The sequence below is a fragment of the Entelurus aequoreus genome, linkage group LG03 (assembly GCF_033978785.1).
Source record: "Entelurus aequoreus isolate RoL-2023_Sb linkage group LG03, RoL_Eaeq_v1.1, whole genome shotgun sequence".
Lineage (NCBI taxonomy): Eukaryota > Metazoa > Chordata > Actinopteri > Syngnathiformes > Syngnathidae > Entelurus > Entelurus aequoreus.
The window spans coordinates 37,978,552-38,002,280 of NC_084733.1; the positions used below are offsets into that span (position 1 = coordinate 37,978,552).

General features: G+C 38.9%; 1 protein-coding gene across 7 annotated transcripts in view; it reads right to left on the bottom strand.

Moving 5' to 3' along the window:
- The window catches only part of LOC133646430 (disheveled-associated activator of morphogenesis 2-like), a 178,961-nt gene that overhangs the window by 63,476 nt on the left and 91,756 nt on the right, over positions 1-23,729 (bottom strand). For all 7 annotated transcript variants that reach the window (XM_062041772.1, XM_062041765.1, XM_062041770.1 and 4 more), the window contains 2 exons: positions 8,492-8,566; positions 5,251-5,345 (listed from right to left, as the gene is read on the bottom strand). In XM_062041772.1, the coding sequence (XP_061897756.1) occupies positions 5,251-5,345; positions 8,492-8,566 (170 nt within the window). The remainder of the gene's footprint in view (positions 1-5,250; positions 5,346-8,491; positions 8,567-23,729) is intronic.

Genomic DNA, 23,729 nt, shown 5'->3' on the forward strand with positions numbered 1-23,729 from the left:
TCAACGAATCAACGGCCCCCAATCTGCTTTGACTCTGCATTCTTCTCTCGCCTCCTATCAGACAGGTTGGCAAGGTGACCGGCCTTTCCTTCCTCTTTGGAAGGCAACAACTGCTGCATACTTGAAAACCAGCTGGGATTGTTTTCAAGACAGAAGAAACATAACCAAAACGACTGCTGCGGACAATATGCGCTAAACAATACAGAGCCAAACCACACACATGCACTAGAAAGAAAAAGACTGTAATATAACTGGGAATGCAATGACAAATGTCACTGGGGCGGCAGTAGTATATGCTTAGGCTGGTTCAATTACTATCAAAGTTCATCTTAACTGCAGTAGTGTCGATTATAATTACACAATCATAAAGACAAGCGGGAGAAGATGGATGGACATTAAAGGACACGTTTGGACAATCTGGGCAGACTTGACTTTTGCTTCGTAACCTGTCACTGACCTTATGTAACCGATATTACTACAGACTCAAGTCTTTATGTGCTCCTATCTTCACTTCCTACAATCCTTTAACCGTCATGTTTTCACACAATTGCACAGAGGTGATCATTAATTTCAATGGAGGTGAGTGTGCAAAAAAAGTCATATGATATTGAAACTGTTTTCCGTCACATAAATCACATTTGATGTTAGGCCAAGCGAATAAGAGCTCTGAAATAGTGTACATCACATCTGTGACTTGCATAGCATATCATGGCTCTTAGGCAGTAGCTTATCTGCAAATCCACATGGAGCATTAAAAGTGACGAGGGCCAAGCTCACAACAGCCCATATTACCATGACCAAATCCCTGATGCCTTAATCATAAAATGTGTACAAATGCCAACAAGTAAAGCAAACGCGAACGTGGGTGGCAGTACCTACAGTACAGTATGTCACAATATAAAAACAAGCTATCAGTATATTGTGATTTAAAGGAATGAGGATGGGATGATTTAATGGTAACAACATACACTCCCTGGCCACAACATCAGGTACATCTGTTAATGAGACTTAATAGAAAAGTGTTGTGCTTTTACAAAGACATGTTTCAATATAATGCAGTACAGTACTACTCAACTACAAAGCAAAACAACCAATATAAAAACGCATTGCTAAATTAATACACATTGAATATTATTAACTTCGCAAAGGCAGTTTTTATATTTATTTTACTACAGTATATAGCTCAAATTATATAGTGCAGGTGTTCTTAATGAAGGTGCAATAGGCGTTTATCCAACTGCCTAATGTGACTGGGGTGAAAATAAAAAAAAAGTGGATTGGGTGGAAATCACTGAAAATATGATGCTCTGCTTCACAGTTAATATATTTTGCAACCTGTGAAAGCTGATTAACAGCCCACTCTTCATCAAGCGGAACCGCTAACAGCTAATTCTCCAAAGTGATATTGACAGAGGAAGTCTTGAGGAGAAAGAATGTCCAGAAAGTTGAAGTGTAAACATATTAGTCTCTTTATGACGGTCTGCTTGACAGGAAAAAGAATGACCCTCAAAACATCAAGAATTCCACCTTGTTCTGCATACATTTTGTCAAAAAAACAAGATTTTTTGAGAAATTAGGAACATTACATCCCGAAGACAATGCAATCTATGTCAGACTTTAACCGAGCGGCACAGTTCATGAGACGTGGAGCAATGCTGCAATATGGCAAGAAGTACTACATGCATGCTTAAAAAGTGGCACGTGTTGGATATTTTTGGATCCTTTAGTAGCTAAATTGCCAAATATGTATCCTATCAAACTACGTTTCTAAACCAAACTGTGTTGCTTGATAATTGCAGTCATAACAATAATTGATAATGACCTAATACACCAAGAAATGCATTTTATTTGCCGTAATGAAGGTGATTATTGTTAGTTTAGGGGAGTGGCTCCACACTGTGTATGGAGCTGCTAGCCGCTTGTCAGCCAGAGAGGAACGGCATTTGTGATTGGCATTAAAAGCAATGGCCAATCACATACTTTTTTAAGAAAATCCGCTGATACCGATTGATTGGCACATCCCTAATCTACATGTATACTTTGAATATATCTCGTCTTTTTTGTTTTGTTTTCAAGTATAGTGTTTGTCATTTTGAAATGGTCCCTCTGCAAGTTGTGCTCGACCCCTTGTTACTTAATTCTTCTGTTTTTGACACTTCCTGTATGTTATTATGTATTAGGGTGGCCATAGGTTCAATTCTCAGCCATCCTAGAACAAATTTAAGTATTGTTAAACAAGATACTGAACCCCAGTCGATCCTGGTGTGCATCATTCGCAGGTGAATGAGCACCATTTAATGTCCCCATCTTGACTTCTCCTTGCCAATAGATGTGTGACATTGTGTCAAAGCAATCAAGTTAGAGAATCTGACATAGGTATTTCTTCATGAACAGCAAGATATTGTGTGTATTTTCATGTTCAAATAAAAATTAATAGTGTATTCTACGTAGACTTCTTCCAAAACCGCATACAGGACTTTTGAGATCCTTTAGAGAATACAACCTTCACTCTCAAATATACATATTTGCCTTCTAAATAAAACCTATCTCGATTGAAATGAACGTCAGAAACAAGTGTACTTCCATCTACCCACCCATTTTTGACCGTTCAGGGTCAGGGAAGCTGGAGCCTAACTTAGGGCAAGAGGTATGGTGCACCTTGGACTGAATACTAGTCAATCGCATGGCAAGTTGTGGTGGATTCAGTAGTTCCAAAAAACATAAACATAACATTTTGAATGATGCACAGCATGCTGCAACATAATAGCAAAGATGCTCTCAAAAGCAATTGGCATGCTGATGAGACTTTAAAGACAACACGCCTGGCTGACATGCTTGCATCCAGCTGCTAACTTTTAAAGAGGCATTTTGCAAGCAATTCTACATCTGTTCTCTCCACCTGCCCCTTGCATGCCCACCATGTGTTTGGGGTCTGTGACCAAGCAAAAAGCGGTGTGAGTGCACAAGAGAGTGTTGTCACGCTACATAGCAGCTGCCTCTCTGAAACGGCAGAGGGAAGCAGGGACTACAGCCAATCTAGGCAATGACCCAACACAGCCATGAATCAAAGCTAAGCAGAGACGGAAGGAGCCACTGCCATAAAAGTGAAACATAAAATGATACTGTATATGGAGATGAAGTTGACGATCAAGTTTGACACATCAAACACTTCCCTCAGACATAAACACCAGCAACATCATCAGGAAAACACACTGTATTTATTTGCCTTATTCATGCAAATGTCATCACATTAGCACAGCATTTGAGTTTTCAGAGGAAATAAAACACACCTGCTACACACAACACTGCTGATGAATACACCACGGCTGTGACTTAATGAGCAACGACTCACTCTAATACAATAATTACTTAGACATAGGTGCAATGCTTAATAATTGAGATTCAGTGGTGTTTGTCGGCTTATTAAATATTGTGAATGATTTAATTTGAATCATATACGCCCAAGATTTTATATTAAGTAGTTCTAATGTTTTAACAATGATAAAGCAGACCGAATAGAGTGAGAATGAATGACCAATTGGTCCAAGCCTTAAGACTGTTTTTGGCTTGTTGACGAGTGACTCTTAGTGAATGATAATTTGGGGTGGCTTATCGGTCATGAGTCTGCCTTTTGCGCTAAATCAACTGGCATGGAATGCAGCTCAACAACGCTGGACAGGATAAGTGAGTCAGAAAAGATAGATTGATCCAGAACTTATGCCAATATGATCCACTAACGAAGAAGATTTTTTTGACTTGGAACATTTCTTGTGACTGTAGGTTCACATACAACAAAACTACGCATACAACCTCTACAGGCCGCTAAATGAGCTCATGGCATTACTTCAATAATTTTGAATTTGTCTCTGGAGAAAGCAGACATTACAAATTAAAAAGCCAGAAAAAAGCTAAAATACAACTATCAGACTAATCATCACTAATCTTCGATTTATGCACTTGCAGATACACTCTAATGAATCTACCAGGATTAAATGGAAATTCATAGAAATAAAAAAGTTCAACTGCAATATAATAGTAGCGTGAGACCACAAAGATGGCCAAGGATCAATGCAATTTTACCCCAATTAAGTACACTGTCTGTGGCTACTTTTTTTAATCATATGTGTCTTACTTTATAAATATTTGATTATTGTTTCATTAATACCTTTAAAATGTTTCAGATATTTGGGGTTACACACAGATGTTCACATTCACATTAAGCATGCATACACAGCTTGCACACAGATATACACAACCCAGACGTGACCCAAACACAAGTCTGCACCAAACATGTCACTCTGCACATAGGGTTTGTAACACCATGGTTCCCTTAGAGAAGTTCTTCACAAATAGTGGGGCGGGCCCCCACAGGGGGCGCGGTGCAATGCCAGGGAGGGTCCATGTGACCCCGGGAAACATGCTTTATCTGTATCATGCAGTATCATGCTTCAAACCCCGCTTCAAAAGCTGTGCACTCCAAACATGCTTATTGTGGCCATTAATCCTAACTTCCTCATTTCGATAAAAAAATGAAAATAAATCAGCACAAATAGTTGTATTTATTTTAGTTTTGTAGGTTAAATTGTTTTATATATTGGGCTCCTGAGGTAATGTTGCTGATCAATTTTTTATTATATATTGAGTTTATTTAATTTTATTCTTCCGTATCACATGGTTCAAGTCGTTCAAAAAATGTTTATAGTTTAAATAAGGATATATATTTTTATTTATTTAAGGCAAATAGATGCACTTTAAATATTTTCTATTACAGACTAAAAACGATGATAAAGTTATTGTTTGTTGTAAGTTTAACTATGTTTCTTTCTTTTATCTTTTGAAATTTTCTGTATATTTAATAACAGTACACTGTTATGCAGAGGTGTTCTTATAACAATTTCATAGACAAATCATAGTATTTATAGATGTGGCAAAGAGTTGGGGGGGCAACACATTTTCTTCTTCCTGGTGGGGGGGCGTAACAGAAAATAATTGAGAGGCACTGGGTAAACACACAAGTTGGGTCCAGACTACTGCATAAAGTTTAAAGATCCCACTAAAGCAGCTGCTGATGTGGGACCATGTCGAGGAAAGATACCCTGTATGAGGACTAAAATACTACACAGGTACAAACCTTAATCAGTCACATTTCAAAAATAAGTCTAATAATGTGATACTGTGACATGTAGAACTAGCACTGGAGAGTAGTGAGTCGAGACAGCTTTGAAGGGAAAATGCTCACACACAGGTTACCTCATTGGCTGAGTCCGAAGTGCTGTCTTCAGATCTTCCACCACCTTGTTTCGCATTTCCATTTCCTCCTCATCAAAGGCAAACAGGGTCTGCATCTGGTGAGAAAATGCAAGAAAGCAACTGATTAGGTTTCGTGGAATCGTTTACCTTCATGCTTATATAATATGCAGATTTCAGTTATCACAAAGATGATTGCTTGTTTATCTTTGTTTTAACATGGTATCATTGAATATGCCTGTGGGTGGAGGACATAAAAACAGTACCTCGTTGAGCAGAATCATATTGAGAAAACAAATACACCAGTACACCCCCTTCATGTAATTTTGCATTAAGACCATAATGTGAAGTGAATATTGTGCAGCAGTTTGGAAACATTTTTGTTGTTTGAATGTGCTATACAAAAAAAGTGGATTGGATTGGATTGAAGTAGCGCACAATACCAAAATAAGTCCAACAAACAACATGGTTACGAAAAATATTACAAATCATTATAAAAAATTGGAAGTACAATACTCATATAGAAATGAATAAGAATGAAGCTGCTGCTGAGCTGACATTCCGCCAGCACCACAGGGGCTTCTGTTTAATCTCCAGCCTTTTTCCATGGATGCTCCATGCTAGGTGTAAAGGTTCAACAGTGTGCTTTAGCAGTAAGCAAGTCACAGCGGTTGCCTATTAATTTGACCGAAGAGATATTTATTTAAAGTGGGGCCCCCGTTTTCTTAAACATAAGCCTTTAAAAGGCTGTCTAGATGTAAGGTGGGTATAAATATTAAGAAAAGACATATGACCTAACAATAGATGTCTAGCAAAGAGGAGCCTTCACATGTTTGCCTGCTTTTTAACACATCTCGTCTGTTCAATGTGTGAATGTTTAATCGGGGAACGTCGCAGTCAAAACAACCATTGTGTCGACTTAGCCTCACGTCCAGATGGTTGAGACACTCTACGCCAGTCAAGACTTTGGCTATGAATACGTTGTGAGTCAATGGGAAGTTGGACACACACGTTAGAGAGACAAGCTTTGTCTGGGCGAATGAGCCTTTCTACATCTGTTACTTGTAAAGACCATTCTAACCTGGGGCCAAAATTGACATGGGAATAGTATTAAAGCCAGTTGGTAAACCAGCAGAGGGTACTTCCCCAAATGCGTATTAGCAGAAATACCCCCCTTTGAGCCAGAACGATATCCCTAAGCCATCTGATTCTTCATTAACCTGTAGGATTGTCTAAATGGGCGCTCTGATACTCGATGTACAAACTTTGAGTCAGCACGGCTAAATAAACCTTTGACAAAAGTCGCAAGGACATTTGGAATTCCACTCAGCAGCCAACAAACAATCTAGGGTTGTGAGGCAGTTTTATGAATGAGCATCAAGACGCCAGGGTAATCTCGCTGGGCCTCGAAGCAATAATGAGCTCATCTGATTACTTAGCTACTGGAGGGTTCTCTCGTATGCGCTCAACTGGGAGCTGAGACCTCATGACATTGATGAACAAATCAAACCTGAATTATTCATATCTAACTTTGTTTTGTCAAGATGCTATAAGGAGTACTGTGGAGGAGGAATTATGGTGAGTGAGAGTAAAACATTTTCTGAAAGGGAAATAAATGGTGTAGAGCTATGATGAGTTGACATACAGCTTGAAAAAGAGACTCCTTGTGAAAAAATGAGGTGTAGGGGGATATATCGCTTTGCAAGACTTTTTCATAATTGAGTCATGAAATTGAAAATAATGCTTTAGTGATTTATGAGTTTTACTTTTAGTGGGAAACTCCAATCTCTGAGCCTAGCAAAGTAATTTATAAATACGAAACAAATACACAATACTTAAAAATTCATTCAATATCAATTATATACAGGATATAAGCCAGATGAACAAGAACAGTTAACATCCTTACTGAGTTTGAACGCCTTCTTTCAGCAGGTCTCTAAACGTCATGCATACATGTAATTCATAAAAAAGGACCCCATAAATCTGTCATGTTTTATGATCTCTTAACATTTTTGGAGTCAGTTTGTACACACACAGTTTCCAACTGATGGGTCAACGACAGAAACTGGTCCTTGGCCTGATGTACAATGAGACACCACAACTATCGCAGCAGTTGGGCTTAAAATAATACAGAGCGCACGGCTGACTATATGTGTTGTTTGCATTGGCAGCTTAAAAATCACAACTCGACGTAATGAGCAGTTTCATCCTGGCTCTCATCCGTGTCTCCAACAGTCATTCCCACTGACTTGACTGTTGTCTGTCTGACCGGCCTGTTTGTCGTCATTGTGTGGGAGAATTTTGGGGCCGCACTAATGGAATTTGATCATGTAGCCAGCAGACACATACACACACCCACACACACACACACACACACACACACACACACACACACACACACACACACACACACACACACACACACACACACACACACACACACACACACACACACACACACACACACACACACACACACACACACACACACACACACACACACACTCACACACGCGCACACACACACACACACACACACACACAATGTATTTCAAAGAAACAGTAACCTTATAGTCCTTTAGTAAAAGACCGAGGAAACTAATTCTAAACGTAAGCCGAGGCTCAAGTGCCTTGGGTTTTGTACAATTTCGTTTTGCCCCAGTTTTTGTACGCTGTCTGCGCGTAACAAATTAAACCCTTTGTCTGCATCTAAATCTGTGGAATCGAGTGCCCAAACACAGAATCCCATACATTGGTGACTCGACTCTGTGCTTTTTCTTTTGAATTTGATTGCAAAATAACTTGGATAAAGAAGGTAGGAACCACTATTGAATTCAAGAAAGAACTCGTAAAAGGTGGCATTCATGTGGCTCACCCCTCGACTCCCCTTCTCCATATTCATCAACAAAAATCTTCAATAATGGTAAAAATAGGTTAAATGTATATATGTATACATCAATTATATTCATCATTTATACTTTATGTATTCCACATTGTTTCTATGCACATGAAATTATAATTATTCTCTAAAAATGTGTTGTGTGAGAACTTGTGTTGTTCTAGAACAGATTAATTGATTTTCCTTTATTTGTTATGGGAAAAATAGATTCAGTTTTCGACCTATTCGGTCCTCACCTGAACTTTTGGAATGGATTACTAACAAAAACCGGTATCATATTTTATATGGAATTCCTGTGACAGGAAGTAGGCATGTCAAAGAAGAGAAGGACAGAGTTTAACTTACGGCAGCCATGGAGTTGATTCGGTCAATGTAATAGTCAGGCCAGCTTGTAGCTAGTTTGTTGGGGTCCTCTTGTTCCTGTACAGGGGTACAACAACAACAAAAAAAAGTTTTATTGCATTAAACAGTAAAAATGTAGACTTATGGGCAGATAACAGTACATACATTTCAATAAAAGCTAATCAAACATACATGACTTGGCACTGATATATCCAGGGATTTAATGAATATTCCTGTATTGTGTTTTTTTTAGATATATATGCATATTTTCTTTCTCAATGCACACCCTTTTCAGTTTGTGAAATAACTCATATACTGCATATCAAGAGTTGAAAAGTCTTGTCTTACGAAATAACACATTTTATAAAAGTTTTTTTTGGAGTAAGGTCACAGGCCTTATTTAGTTGAATCTCTTAGGATTCTGTATTGGCCAGGTCATAGCATCCATCCATCCATGTTCTACCGCTTGTAGCATCCCATGCTAATACTTCTCCAATTTTTCTAACAACTCTACATTTAAACAATTTGTCCTGACCAATTGTAGCTTGCATGATGCCATGAGCAAACCCAAGACCATGTTTCTCATTTAGCCGAAGCTAAGAACATTTGGTAAAACATGTTCTTGTCAGACTGTGCACATCCATAAAAGATGGAAAAATTCAAAAGCTGCCATTAAATCTCACTGAGAAATTTAGCAAAATAAGAGATATAATTTTCATTTGCTTGCACTGGATGAGTATTTTGAAAGTCAACATAATTCAATATGATAACAATTGTGGGTTAATCATCTACGTAGTGTTGCGACAAATATATTGAGTTAATCTGCTTAATTTGGAGCACCAGAAAAACAGTTTTCTTATAAATGTTTTTCTAAATGACCATTAAGAAGAATTAATCTGTTCACTTTTTAACACCTGACTTGTACACATCCATATTTTAATGCCACACACATGCCATTTTAGTATTTAAAAAAGTCTAACAAACTTGCTTCTAGATGTACATAATACAAATAGTTTAGCAAGAATCAAACCCACAGCTATGTGAATTACACTTGCCCAATGCCATCAATGTCGATCCCTGCCATTGTAATCAGGAACATTCCTGTTCTGCATTGCACTCTGCTAGTTTATAAGCTGAAACTAAATACAACGGAAATATAAAATGAGCTCAAATATCATATAATAAACTAATTCAAACAGCTACACGCAATGCCAGACGGATCCTCAAGTGAAGATTAAGAACCTAGAGGCCTTACTCTGCCCTCGTCTGAATAACAGCCTCTGACAACATTCAATGTAATGTTTACAATGGCAGTTTCATAAGCTATACTAAGTGCTATAATTCTTGTAATTAGCATTCTATAGCATTTAGTGTTTTCAAGTCATTAAAATGCGCACATGAATATTTGACTTTCAATGGCTTTTGTGATCTGATTACATAAAAGGAAACATGCAAACAGGAAGGATTGGTTATGAATGAATGTGAACATAAAAAAATAAAGACTTAACACAAGCATACTTACGTGTGTAACATAAGAAAGCATTCCAGCTGCATGCTTAGCTGAGGCACACAAAGGTCAAGCCCACCCTTCCATAAACAGCAAATCCAAACGGTCACAAAACACAGACGATTCCATGTGTCTAGTGACGTTAAATATGATTTGCATTCAAAGAAAGAGCAGATGTGGACAGTAGCTGTCTGCTTGGTATTCCTCATCAAAGCTATTTACCTTCATATTATAAACTGTTGAGGGGAATATTGCTACTGGGAAGCCCAAAAACTTGAGCGAAGCCAGAGTCCACAAATATTTGACTGTGTGGATGCCAGCTGATTGCATTTGCAAGAGGGACCGGTTGCAAGATTAGAAGGAACTACATATTTCAGCGCTCTTCCGGTTATATAAGAAGCCATTCTAAAGAGTTTTCTATCCCTAAAAACATTTCTCTGACAATAATAATATAGTTCACACTTGTAAAAGTCCTACAAACACAATGTACCTTTCAAGTCAATGTTTTAGGAGCAATAGGGGGTATAAATCCCAAATACTCCCTCAGCCACAGTTAAAACCAAAGCACTTTGAAGCGTCATTTGAGCTCTCTTCTGTTTATTTGGCTCCAAAATGTACTTCAACTTACAGTAGACAGTGAATGCTGTGGAAGAGTTAGGGAGGAGGTAGAGCGCACACAAGGACCACCATATTACATGTGTTGTGACTGCACATTACCAACATAAATGTTTTTTTATATTTCTAGGCCACTGATTTTTAAAGGACCTGTGCATCGGTTGGGTACGTCTCTGCGCTACTGACCTGTCTCCGCTCGGGATGGTCTCCTGCTGGCCCCACTATGGACTGGACTCTCACTGTTATGTTGGATCCACTAAGGACTGTACTTAGAGGGGGGGTTACCCACATATGCGATCCTCCCCAAGGTTTCTCATAGTCATTCACATCGACGTCCCTTGTGTGGGCTCTGTGCCGAGGATGTTGTTGTGGCTTGTGCAGCCCTTTGAGACTTTTGTGATTTAGGGCTATATAAATAAACATTGATTGATTGAATAAAGTGAATTTCAACTTGGTGCAGTATTTAAATGCGAGCAACAGCCTACAGTATTGTAATCAGTGGTAAGTCACATGTGAACACTATTTTTGGGGAACAGAGGTCCTGCAACGGAACCTTAAATAATGTATAAATAGCATATATTTAACAAGATTAAAATGTGTTGTGGAATTGGGGGGTGGGAAGTAGTTGACCCCGTTTCTTAATTTGTATAATTGGCCATGAAGAAAGTGCTGGCATGTTAGTCAGCAAAAGTTTCCAATAAGACCATAAAACATAGCGAGTATGTCTTAAAAAAATGTTTTTTTATAGAAATACACCCAACAAAAAGAAATATAAAAGGGTGTGAATAGATGCATAATTCAGGCGTCTTAATTGCCAATTCACCATGGTATATAGAGTATCAAAATTATGGTTCTCTCCCTCTGTAGTGCGATAATAAAACAGCATAGATAAGATAATTTTTAATGTAAATATAAAAAAAGTGGCATGAGATACATAGCCATCTGTCATATGTCACCATGGGAGCATAGATAGATAGATAGATGTTAGCTGTTGTAGCTGAGTGGTCGAGTCCAGGATAATGTAATGAAGCCAAATGTCTGAGAATATGTTAACAGCATTCTCTCAGAGTCCATTGGGTGGATCTCAGAAGGTGTAAACGGTCCACTTTGTTGTCCAGGGAGCAAACATTGGCCAGGATGATCAATGGAATAGCCAACTTGTACTGGTTAGCCAATAGCCTAGCACAGATCCGTACGCACAAGACCTTCTGCTTCATCTCACACTACCTGCGGTGCTTCTTATATGGTTGCCGCCAGTTATTGGGGGGGTCAGGGCTCTGGCGAGCCGCCGGACGATGCCTATTTCATGTAGTTTCATGTCGTCTGGCGTCCACAAAGCGTTTCTGCCAATGACTAACTACAACTTTTGACATTTCTGGTTTGGTGGGTTTGGTGGCAGTACGATGCCAGGGTTGTGACCTCTGGGGAACTTTTTTTTTGCCATACTAGAATATGACGCGTATGCAGCCCTTGGCTTTACTATAACTATGGTGGGACACGAGAAAAGACTGGTGTGTTGTTTGCTTTAATGTTGATACGGATACAATGTTATGCAGAGGTGTACTTATAACTCCTGGGTATGACTCAAAACTGCATCCGGTGATGAGGCTTCAGTTCGGGAGTTCTGGAGTTTTGGGGAAGGTGGAGTTACCCCTCAGTCATCATTGCTCCCAGGTCCACTCTGACCCGGGGTGGTAGTACCTGTCAGGGTCCCAGCTATGGGTTAAATAGCATTTCAAAGACCTCAGCGGTGGAAGTGGCGGAGGATGACACTGCATGTCACAACGGCACTGAAGGCGGATGAAGGCTGCAACAGAGGGTGGTCTCCAGTCGTCATGGATCCATGCCACTGGATCAAGGCCCCTCTCTGCCAAGGACCGTGTGGTGGCTGCAGGCGCATCAGTCTCCCCACGCTAAAAGACGTCACACGCAGGCGTCCTCCCGAATGGGAACCCATCCATTCTGAGGACAGTCATACTTGACTACGAGTGACTGCCGATGATGATGATGATAGATACATGATACCATTTATAGTCGCGGTGGAGAATGGGTGGCGGGAGGGCATAACAGAAAATAACTAAAAAGCGCTGGTCTAAGTCAACATTTTCAAGATATTCTCTTCTCCAGCTTTCATTAAACAACACATTCCTTTCCAAGCAGTGATGGGGATGTTAAACATTCCAACGGGTCAATATCTCCAAAGAGAATATTTTTCTACTGAAGCTAGGATATAAAATCTCACCTAAAGGCAAGAAATGGACAGGATATTGAATTCTGGGAGATTATGTAATACTTGCCATTTCTTACAAGTTACCAGCATCACAGAAATGTACTATAATCACAGCACAATACCTTTGCCTGATGGAGCCAAACAGTGGATGTGGATAATGTGCTTGTAGGCCTAAAAGGGGCTTTACTCTGCAAAACCATACCTGCTTTTGTGTATTTGGGATCTGCATAAGTCCCGAAAATTTGAAATTAAACCATGGGAAAAATGGCAGAGATATTTATAAAACTATTTTACTTTCCTTCATACTTCCTTCAAAAGAGTAATTTCTGACGTTTTCCCCGATGGTGAAGTCAGTGGAAATCTCCATAAAAGGTAGTTTTACCAGAAGATCTTTGCGCAAGTCTGCCATTGTAGTCAATACGTTCCCTCTGGCTCGTATATGCACATGCATCCTTGGTTGTGGCCATTTGTAATAAAAATGTGAGTATATTTCTAACTCAGGGCTGTACAGTGCAAGCATTTAGTCGCATTTGCGACACAAAATTGGTCGTGTGAGTAGTGGGGGGAAAAAAAGTGGCATACGTGTGAATACAGATTTTAACCCTTTAAATAGCATTTTGCTCCTAAAATAAATCCATCCAAATTTGTTCAAACTACAGTAAAATGTTTCACCCAACTGTATAGCATGATTGAAATAAACCTAAACCATAACCAAATGGACAAGTCATTGACACGGTAATGTCACTGATCACTCTGTGCGCACTGAAAACTATGTGTGTCCCTCCCCTCTGCAGCATGCAGAGAGGGGAGCAACGCTGAAACCCCTAGCTCACACACTCAGTCTTCCAACACAAAAGAAACTTCTTAAAACTTGACACAAACTGCACTGCGCGCTAGTAACTAGGAGGGTCGGAAAGAATATTGAACAACAAATCAATGATTGAACATGACAAACTTGCCATCCAAACAACAACCCGATTGTTGACGAGAACAACAGCAATGGCAGCCCATTCGATCTTTTTATTAAGCACAGGTACCACAAACCAGTGAAAGATTCAAAATAGCTGCCATTAGAGCCAACAAACTGCCACTGATAGCCTGCTAAGCTGACAAAAACAGCTCAGGCAAAAATGACTGTGAGACTCAAACTGAGCGAGGACCCGCTGACGTCACACGTCACTATGAAACAGGCACACACAGACACACTGCTCTCATATATATACTTTATATGAAACTTTTTCTCAACTGCATTATGCTAGATATTTGAAGTTTTTTTTAAAGTAATGCATTAATTGCTTTCCCTAGTAATTAATTACAGTTATTAAATAGTAATTTTGGGCAGCACGGTGGTACAGGGGTTAGTGCATGTGCCTCACAATATGAAGGTCCTGAGTAGTCCTGAGTTCAATCCCGGGCTCGGGATCTTTCTGTGTGGAGTTTGCATGTTATCCAAGTGACTGCGTGGGTTCCCTCCGGGTACTCCGGCTTCCTCCCCACCTCCAAAGACATGCACCTGGGGATAAGTTGATTGGCAACACTAAATTGGCCCTAGTGTGTGAATGTGAGTGTGAATGTTGTCTGTCTATCTGTGTTGGCCCTGTGATGAGGTGGCGACTTGTCCAGGGTGTACCCCGCCTTCCGCCCGATTGTAGCTGAGATAGGTTCCTGCGCCCCCCGCGACCCCGAAGGGAATAAGCGGTAGAAAATGGATGGATGGATGGAATAGTTATTTTGTTAGTAATTCAATTACTTTTTTGGTAAAACAAGGAGTAACTAGATTTAATTACTTTTTGAAAGTCATTTTCATGAAGCCAGGGCTGCCAAGCCTCATGCTATGAGTTTGACAGTCACACAATTTAACCCTTTCTCACACCACACTTGGCATTTCTCACACTTACATTTCCCCATTCACTACTCTGTATTTATTGTTTTATAATAACAAACTTTTTTCCTTGCGACATGTCGTAGTTTGCGTACTGATTGATTGACAGAAAGAACTAATCCCACATAAATTTATGTTTCTAAATCTAACCAACCACGGAAGGCAACCCCCAATGAAAACCAATCAGAAGCAACCTAAAGCGGGTTTTGGCATCTCTATCTTTCACACACACCTCAGCGCAGTGATGTAAACTTTGATAACATTGACTCTCGCTAAATCAAGTATCTTTCCAACTCTTCTTAGTGACTTTCTTTCTCAAAAATCTAGCGACTTTTGGGGATGTATTGGACACATGAAAGCGCGCATCACTCTAATATCCTCAACATACAAGTGGCAAATGAGGCTTTCCTCACAGGCAGTAGTACCCTGTCTACTGAATGTCTGCTCTTATACAGCTGGTACTGAAAACACATTTTGTTGTACTTTCAGTGCAATGACAATAAAGTTCCATTCCATTCCAGTCCGAGCAGAGAGGAGATGTACACAGACTCTGTGCAAAGCTGCCTCTGTCTCTGCCTTGGTTTACAGAGTGAGATTAAGGTAAATGTTTCATCACTGTCACGCTTCAAATAAAAATAAATCGTTCATGTTATGGCCAGTCAACTCTCCTACAGCATCTTTTGTAATCAATTGTGCAAATAAAGCAACGATGTCATCCATCAACTTCTAGCAACTTTTATGACAGCCAATAGCTACTTTCCATACTGAGGAGTTGGCAACACTGGAAGATGAAAAGCGATCAGAAGAGATTGAGGACAGAGATGTAAAAGAGATACAAATTGAGAGCGCAGATGCACAGAATGAGACAGAAGAGCCAGCAGAGAAATCAGTAGGGATGATCTTAATTTCTAATCTTAGGTTAATTAGGACTAGCATTAAGAGGCCACAGTACAGGGAGAGCTATTGGAGTTGAGGACATCAGTCTTAAGTACAAACCAACATTGTAACAGGCCAAATCTGTGTTAAAAAAGGCTAATTAAAAAAATAAAAATAAATCATCATGCCACAAAAGTTACACTCTTGTCAATTTCTGAAACTTGGCCGCCCTGATGAAGCAGTTGGCAGGTTGGTGTTCCTGGCTAAAATCTCTGTGTGTATGTCCTATAATAATGGTAACTTATAAAAACCCCATTATCAAAGGTACATTCTTTTCATGTTGCTGCTCACGTTTAAACATGTCCTCTTAAACCAGGGCACTTATTTCACATTTTGTTTTTTGGGGGTTTTTGTTAGCTCAAGAATTGAGCATAGCCAAACGTTTTTTTAAAGAAGATTAAAGATTATATTTGACTGTTCTTATATTATTTTCAAGGCTTTTTCTTTTTTATTTTTATGTGTTAGTTTATGGCCAAACTGTATCGGAATTTGAGTTTTGCAATTTGTAATTCTTATAGCCAGACCTGTGTGTTCACTTCCGTACCTGACGGTTTCGACTCCATCAGTTTTGGTACATATCACCCAGCCCTACACTAATGTTATCAACCATGCTAGCACAGCTTAGGAATGTTCTCTGTGTTTAATTGAATGTTACAGTAGGCGTTATGATCGAAATGGGTTTATGAGTGCACATTAATGTTGTCCTGATACCAATATTTTGATACCGGTACCGAAATTATTTTGATACTTTTCGGTACGTTTCGATATTTTTCTAAATAAAGGGGACCACAAAAATTTACATTTTTGGCTTTATTTTAACAATAAATCTTAGGGTACATTAAATATATGTTTCTTATTGCAAGTTTGTCCTTAAATAAAATAGTGAACGTGCAAGACAACTTGTCTTTTAGTAGTAAGTAAGCAAACAAAGGCTTCTAATTTAGTCTGCTGACATATTTGATTTAGATTTATTGGTCCCCGTTGGGGAAATTCTTTTTCACTGCAGTAACATATTGTGTCATTTTCAATTGTATTATTTTGTCAAAATTATTAAGGACAAGTGGTAGAAAATGAACTATTAATCAACTTGTTCATTTACTGTTAATATCTGCTTCCTTTCTCTTTTAACATGTTCTATCTACACTTCTGTTAAAAAGTAATAATCATTTATTCTTCTGTTGTTTGGATGTTGTTTGGATTAGTTTTGGATGATATCACAAATTTAGGTATCAGTCCGATACCAAGTCGTTACAGGATCATACATTGGTCATATTCAAAGTCCTCATGTGTCCAGGGACAGATTTCCTGAGTTTATAAACATAATGTAAATTTTTTAAAATAGAAAGAAGATGTTGTGATACTAAAAATATCGACGTAATCATAGCAGTATCGACTAGATACACTTCTGTACTTTGGTTTTATTACAGTGGATGTTAGGTGTAGATCCACCAATGGCGTTTGTTTACATTTTGACGCCGGTGAGCTACGGTGTGTAGTGAAGCATGTTTAGCTATTCCTCGTCCTGCAGGGATGATATTTGTAAGAAACTTACTTTATTTGTTGCCATGGAGGCGAGGATTAGTGATTTAGAAGTAGCTAAAACTGAATTTAAGCCACTAGCTAGCTAGCCATGTCTTAAAGCACCATTTTCCGGTGGGCATTTCAGTGTTATAGCTTCACCTTTATCGTTTGTTTTCAAGCCAAAATGCGTCGGTTTTCCCTTTTCTGTCTACACACGTTATCTGTTTGTAAGTACTCCGTGATTGTGCGCTATCGAACATGATCGTCTGCTCATAAACCAGCAGTGACACAACGTGTACTATACTAATACCGGTATACTGTACAACCCTAGTGCACATGTGTATCTTGTTTGAGGGTTAATAATGAAATTGTGATATTTAATACATTTTATATTGCTCCTAAATTTTTCCTGTGCTACAAAACATTTTCTGTGCTAGAGTACATTTTTGTTTTAGGTAGAAAATGGATGGATGGATGGGTGCTACTTGTGAAAAAGCTTAGCATACAGCCTTGTAACTTACAGTATATCGGTCAGTAGACTCCATATGGAAGCGCTAAAACTACAATATGGCTGGCGGAGAGAAGACGCACTCGAAGTGGAGGCACGTAAATTAGAACGCGCATCTTGGAGAGATCGTGAGAGGGCAACTTGAAGATGGTCTGTAAAACGTAATCTGTGCAAAATTTTCACCAAAAAAACACAATTACATTTTATGTAGACCACAAAGAAGTATTTTTTACTGAAAAATATACACAAATAAATACAAGACACTTTAAATAGAAATATATAGGTGAATAATACCATGTTATTGTTTTTTTGTGCCTGGCCCAGGGGTGTCGAACTTGTTTTCATCGAGGACCACATCGCAGTAATGGCTGCCCTAAGAGGGCTGTTTGTAACAGTGAATGTAAGAATATAAAAGTATAATCGCATCATTATATGCATTTGGTTATTTGGTTTGTGTACGTACAAATTGATGGATAACTTGCTTAGAAATCGTAAGTCAAGGTGACAAGCAGATATTTAAGTATTTATTGTTATTTTTACAAACTATAATACGGTATATAATAATCAGGGTTGCTAAAAATGTTTTTTTATCACATCCGAATCCCAATTTTTGTATCTCGATAGTAAATTGATTAATAATTTTCAAAAATGGCATTTTTCTTTTTTTTTTTTTTGACCAATTAATTAAAAAAACATTTTTTAGGCCATCTCTATGTTTACTTGGTGCGCGCGTATATGTCGTACGTCAGCAACCAAAAGGAAGTTTTGTAAGATGTAAACTGTTTTGTTAAGGTGTTATTATTATACCAAATAATACATTGCAAAAATCCGTTTGAATCGAGAATCGTGTTGAATCGGGAATCGATTATGAATCACATCCTCACCCCAATAATCGGACCCGAATGACGAGGTGCCTAAAGATTAACACCAACAACAATTTAATATTTGTTGCATGAGCAGATATCAAAGTTGAAAACATACCGTATTTCCTTGAATAGCCGCAGGGGCGCTAATTAATTTAAAACCTCCTGTCACTCCGGCGCTTACCAGAACCTTGCGGGATGGCCAAGCATGTGCTAATTATTTTAAAACCTCTTCTCACTCCGGCGCTTACCTTATCATGAAAAGCACATTTAATTAAAAAAACGTTATTATTGTCTTACCTTTAGGTATAAATGAGTCCATGCCAGCTCCTTTTGAAGAAAAGCATCGATATAGAAGTCTTCCTTATCTTTCTTCAGTTTTAAAAGTCTCTCTGTCTCGATGGAGATCTTCCTTTTAAGTATTACCTCCTGCTTCGATTGAAAGTCCAGTTTAGAAAACTGTTTTATTTTAGATATGTAATCCTCCATTGTAAAAGTCCAAGCAAACAATGGCTGCGCACTCTTGCTGCCGGTTGTCTTCGTCTGCAGCACAGGTCTTCTGCAGTACCAGCAGTCGCAAGAAGGATCACTAGCGCCCTCTACCACCAGGAGGTGGGAGTCATTTAATGACTCATATTTGACCCGGCGGAAGTGCCAAGCATGCGCTAATTATTTTGCGAAACGAGTTTGACCCGGCTGTAATTCGAGGCATGCGAATACCATATTCCCGGCGCCAATTCAAGGAAATACGGTATGAAATTTCCTGTTGTCATGGAAACAATGAAAACATTTAGTAAGAAATATGAAGTATGCACATTATTCCCAGGCTTTTGCGGGCCACTTAAAAGATGTGTCGGGCCGGATCTGTTCCCCGGGCCTTGAGTTTGACACATGTGGCCTGGCCATTCCATTCATTTAACATGAACTATAATTAAGTCAGCATTTGACAAAAAATCATCATCACGGCCTTATTACGCACTGTGTCAGAGCAGCATTACCAATGAGAGTCAGAGGATGCTGCGGATTGTTAGGTGCTAATAAATGCAACATCTTGTTTTTATACCCAGAGTATTCACATGAACCAACACAAAAGCACTCTAACAAATCCCAAACTACTGGCAGGAATGTGACACCCACATGCCAACTTTCCTGGCACACAGGCATGACCACCGGTGTAATCTTACACACACCATCACACACAAACTCTCATTCTGATAAGAGATCAACACCGCTAGCTGAAGTGGGGATCAGAGGTGAAGTGAAGTGAAGTGAATTACATTTATATAGCGCTTTTTCTCAAGTGACTCAAAGCGCTTTACATAGTGAAACCCAATATCTAAGTTACATTCAAACCAGTGTGGGTGGCACTGGGAGCAGGTGGGTAAAGTGTCTTGCCCAAGGACACAACGGCAGTGACTAGGATGGCGGAAGCGGGGATCGAACCTGCAACCCTCAAGTTGCTGGCACGGCCGCTCTACCAACCGAGCTATACCGCCCCACAGGCGGAGGTGAAGATACAGTATGACCGGTTTACGTAAACCCTGAATGAAGGCCTTGACAAGCTGTCCTAGTTAGTCATGGTACGGAGAGTCCATGTTTCCGCCAATTCCCTTACAGCACTGCTTAATAGAATTAGCAAAGTACTGTACAAAGTGTCGGATACAGGAAACAATGTTAGGTTAGCAATTTGAAAATTAATAGTTTCAACATTTGGACAATAAAGGTTTCACGGTAAATGTGTTTGTAATAAGATTTTTTTGTACAGAACATTCAGTACCAAGTACAGAGTTTCCACTCAAAAACAGTCAGTATAACTGCCTTGTGATATAGTCACCAGTCCACTCAATAACCAAAAAATGTGCAATCCTGATTTTGAAAAGCAGAAGTCATGCTTACAATCGCACCAAAGAAAAAGCTTGAGCATAAAAAAAAATATGTCCTCAAAGTCTGTTGCTTGAGAACAATTCCATCTCAAGCAAAAAAGGAAAAAAGACTAGTGATTAAGACGAAAGCATCAGGAATGGAGCTACAATCAGATACTATTAATGCAGCATTTTAGGCAATAAGGGAACAAAATCTAATAATTCTGCATCATTGTATTTTCTAAAAAGATACATTAACAAAAAACTTTTTTCAATCTTTTTATTTCATTCTATAATCTTATATTTTTATTTTTATTTTAAGATGTGTATTTATTGGAACATTGTCTTATAGCAGCTTATATATGTTTTATAGGGATGCTGAAAAAAATCTAATTTGAACCACAATTCTTATTTAATACAATTCTAAATTGAAAAAACAATTTAAATAATACATTTAAAATAATAATAAAAATACATTTTTAAAATATGTTTTTCAGGCTATCTCCTTGCAAACTCGTTTTGCGAATATGTTATACGTCAGCAGTCAAGAGGAGCTTTCGTAACCTGTAACGTGTTTGGAAAAGGTTGTATTGGAATGTTTATACCAAATAATACATTGCGAGAATTGGTTTGAATCAAGAATCTTGTTGAATTGAGAATTGATTCTGAATCAAATTGCCACCCCACCGTGAGTTGTAACATTCATATTCCTAAAATGACATGTTCAATTTAATAATAAGGCTGTTAACACAAAAGCTATGCAGTTTTATGTTTTGCATTTTGTTTCCTCACTGTACCAAACCGTGACCTAATACTGTACATACCAAACTGTAATTACGCTATACCGTTACACAATTAAGGAGCAGTATTTATTGGTGTCTTAAAGTCATGCTACACCAGAGGGCACCACACAAAAACTCAGTTCAGAGAACCCCAAAAGTTTAATTGCAGTTTTATGATGAAACTCCATCTTTAAATTTACAACAATAATAGCTATGTAATAGATTTTTTATGATTTTCATGTTATATTATTTTTATACTAACTTAATATTAAAATAGTGAAATATTCAGTATAGCCAAAACATTTTTGTACAGCTATCTGCTTGTAAAAAAGTTGTGCAGGCAGTTCTTTGCCGTGTTAGAGCTTGTTAATATCGGTCTTGGGAGACATGCTAATATATTAATGCAAGCTTTATAACCTGCGACCCTCTCGGCTCGATGTGAAAAATCAACTTTATGTTACTTTTAAACAACACATAGTCTAACTTTATAGGCTAGACTGTTTTATTAGGCCAGCTCTCAAGAGCATATTGTTTTCAGTAGACAGCCACAAAATGGATGTGGCATTCCTTTACAGCTAACTACATTAACTAGTTTGTTTTGCAAGTGAATGAAGTTAGCTTGTCCAAGTGTTATTCAACCTCAATGACTGTCAATGTTGCCAGGCAGAGGAACACGATTTGTCTTGTCAAATCGCTGCCATGCTATAATTCTACAGAACACAGGATATTACTGTGGTGTGTGCATTTCAAATTTGTGAGACTTTGCAGAGAGTTTACATGGCCTCATGACTGCACAGTCACACACGGACAAGCATGGTATTATCCAATATAGTTGTTTTTCCCCTCCTACTCATTCTCCATGACATCTTCCATGAAAGAAGTATTTGTGTAGTTCTTCTTCCAGCTTTCCAACATGGGCTACCCATGTTTGGCACTCCATTTTCTGACCAGGGCACAGCTTTTTTTGTTTCACATTCAGCCTTAAAGAAAATTATTTTTAAGTTGGTAAGATGGGGGAAGTTTGTCAAAATGGTTCATGGTAAGTATGAGTCAAAGTTTGGCATTGACTTCAATACAATTTTGCAATTATGAACAGGTTTTGTGTGCTTCAGACCTAAATCTGTGTAGTTAGTTCAGACAACAATTTAATTACTGATGATATAGTACGACTGTATTGGCGACTTTTTAAGTTAATTGGGAAATTAACTATATGCCGTTAACTTCCATCCATCCATTTTCTACAACTTATTCCCTTCGGGGTCGCGGGGGGCGCTGGAGCCTATCTCAGCTACAATCGGGCGGAAGGCGGGGTACACCCTGGACAAGTCGCCACCTCATCGCAGGGCCAACACAGATAGACAGACAACATTCACACTCACATTCACACACTAGGGCCAATTTAGTGTTGCCAATCAACCTATCCCCAGGTGCATGTCCTTGGTCGGTGGGAGGAAGCCGTAGTACCTGGAGGGAACCCACGCAGTCACGGGGAGGACATGCAAACTCCACACAGAAAGATCCCGAGGCCGGGATTGAACTCACGACTATTCAGGACCTTCGTATTGTGAGGCAGACGCACTAACCCCTCTGCCACCGTGCTGCCCATGCCGTTAACTTAATCCTTGAAATAATATTAAAACCGACACGCTTTTGTTCAGGGACAGGAAAAAGCGGCATCCTGCATTCACCTGAATTCTCCTGGTACTCACAATGACACCTGCTTTTGTCATTCCGCACAACGGAACATAACTAATTAATGTGCTGTGTTTGCTTACCATTAGTCAAACTTGGACAACTGACAACCGTACAGTATTTTGCGGTATTGCAATCCAAACAATTCATGCAAATTCATCCATTCCCAGCAAATTACGTGCAATTTATTTTGCAACTTTGTCTAATCACTACAAATTCCATTCACATCTCGGCAAATTGCAGCCATTTTTCCTAATAAAATTAGTCCCAGATAAGCACTTAAATACATACGTCAAAAGGTCTACCCAATTAAATGTATGATTACACACTACAGAGGAACCCTAATTTAGGAACCACAGATGGAATAAAAATATGCTTGTTGTACAAACTTTGTCTCAGTGTACAAACAGTTCATCCACCCATTGCATGCCTTGCTGCACAGCCATTTTGTGCCTGGCAGCACAGCCATCTGATCAATCTCCAATGCTCATTCAGTCAGCACAGCCCTCCTGTCGTCAGTTATTGTGCTCAGTGCTACTGTGTGTGTTTTTAATGTGATTTTTTTATTAGACTTTTTACAGCATTTTTCTAGTTTTACTAGCTCAACAGATAGTCCCAAAAAAGCAATGGACAAGCAGTGTTTAGTTTTCAACATCCATCCATCCATCCATCCATTTTCTACCGCTTATTCCCTTCGGGGTCGCGGGGGGCGCTGGGGCCTATCTCAGCTACAATCGGGCGGAAGGCGGGGTACACCCTGGACATTCAGGAAGTATGCACCGCGTATGCTTAAAATGATTAAAATACGTAAATAAATAAATGTTATTATAAATGTGCCCGTTA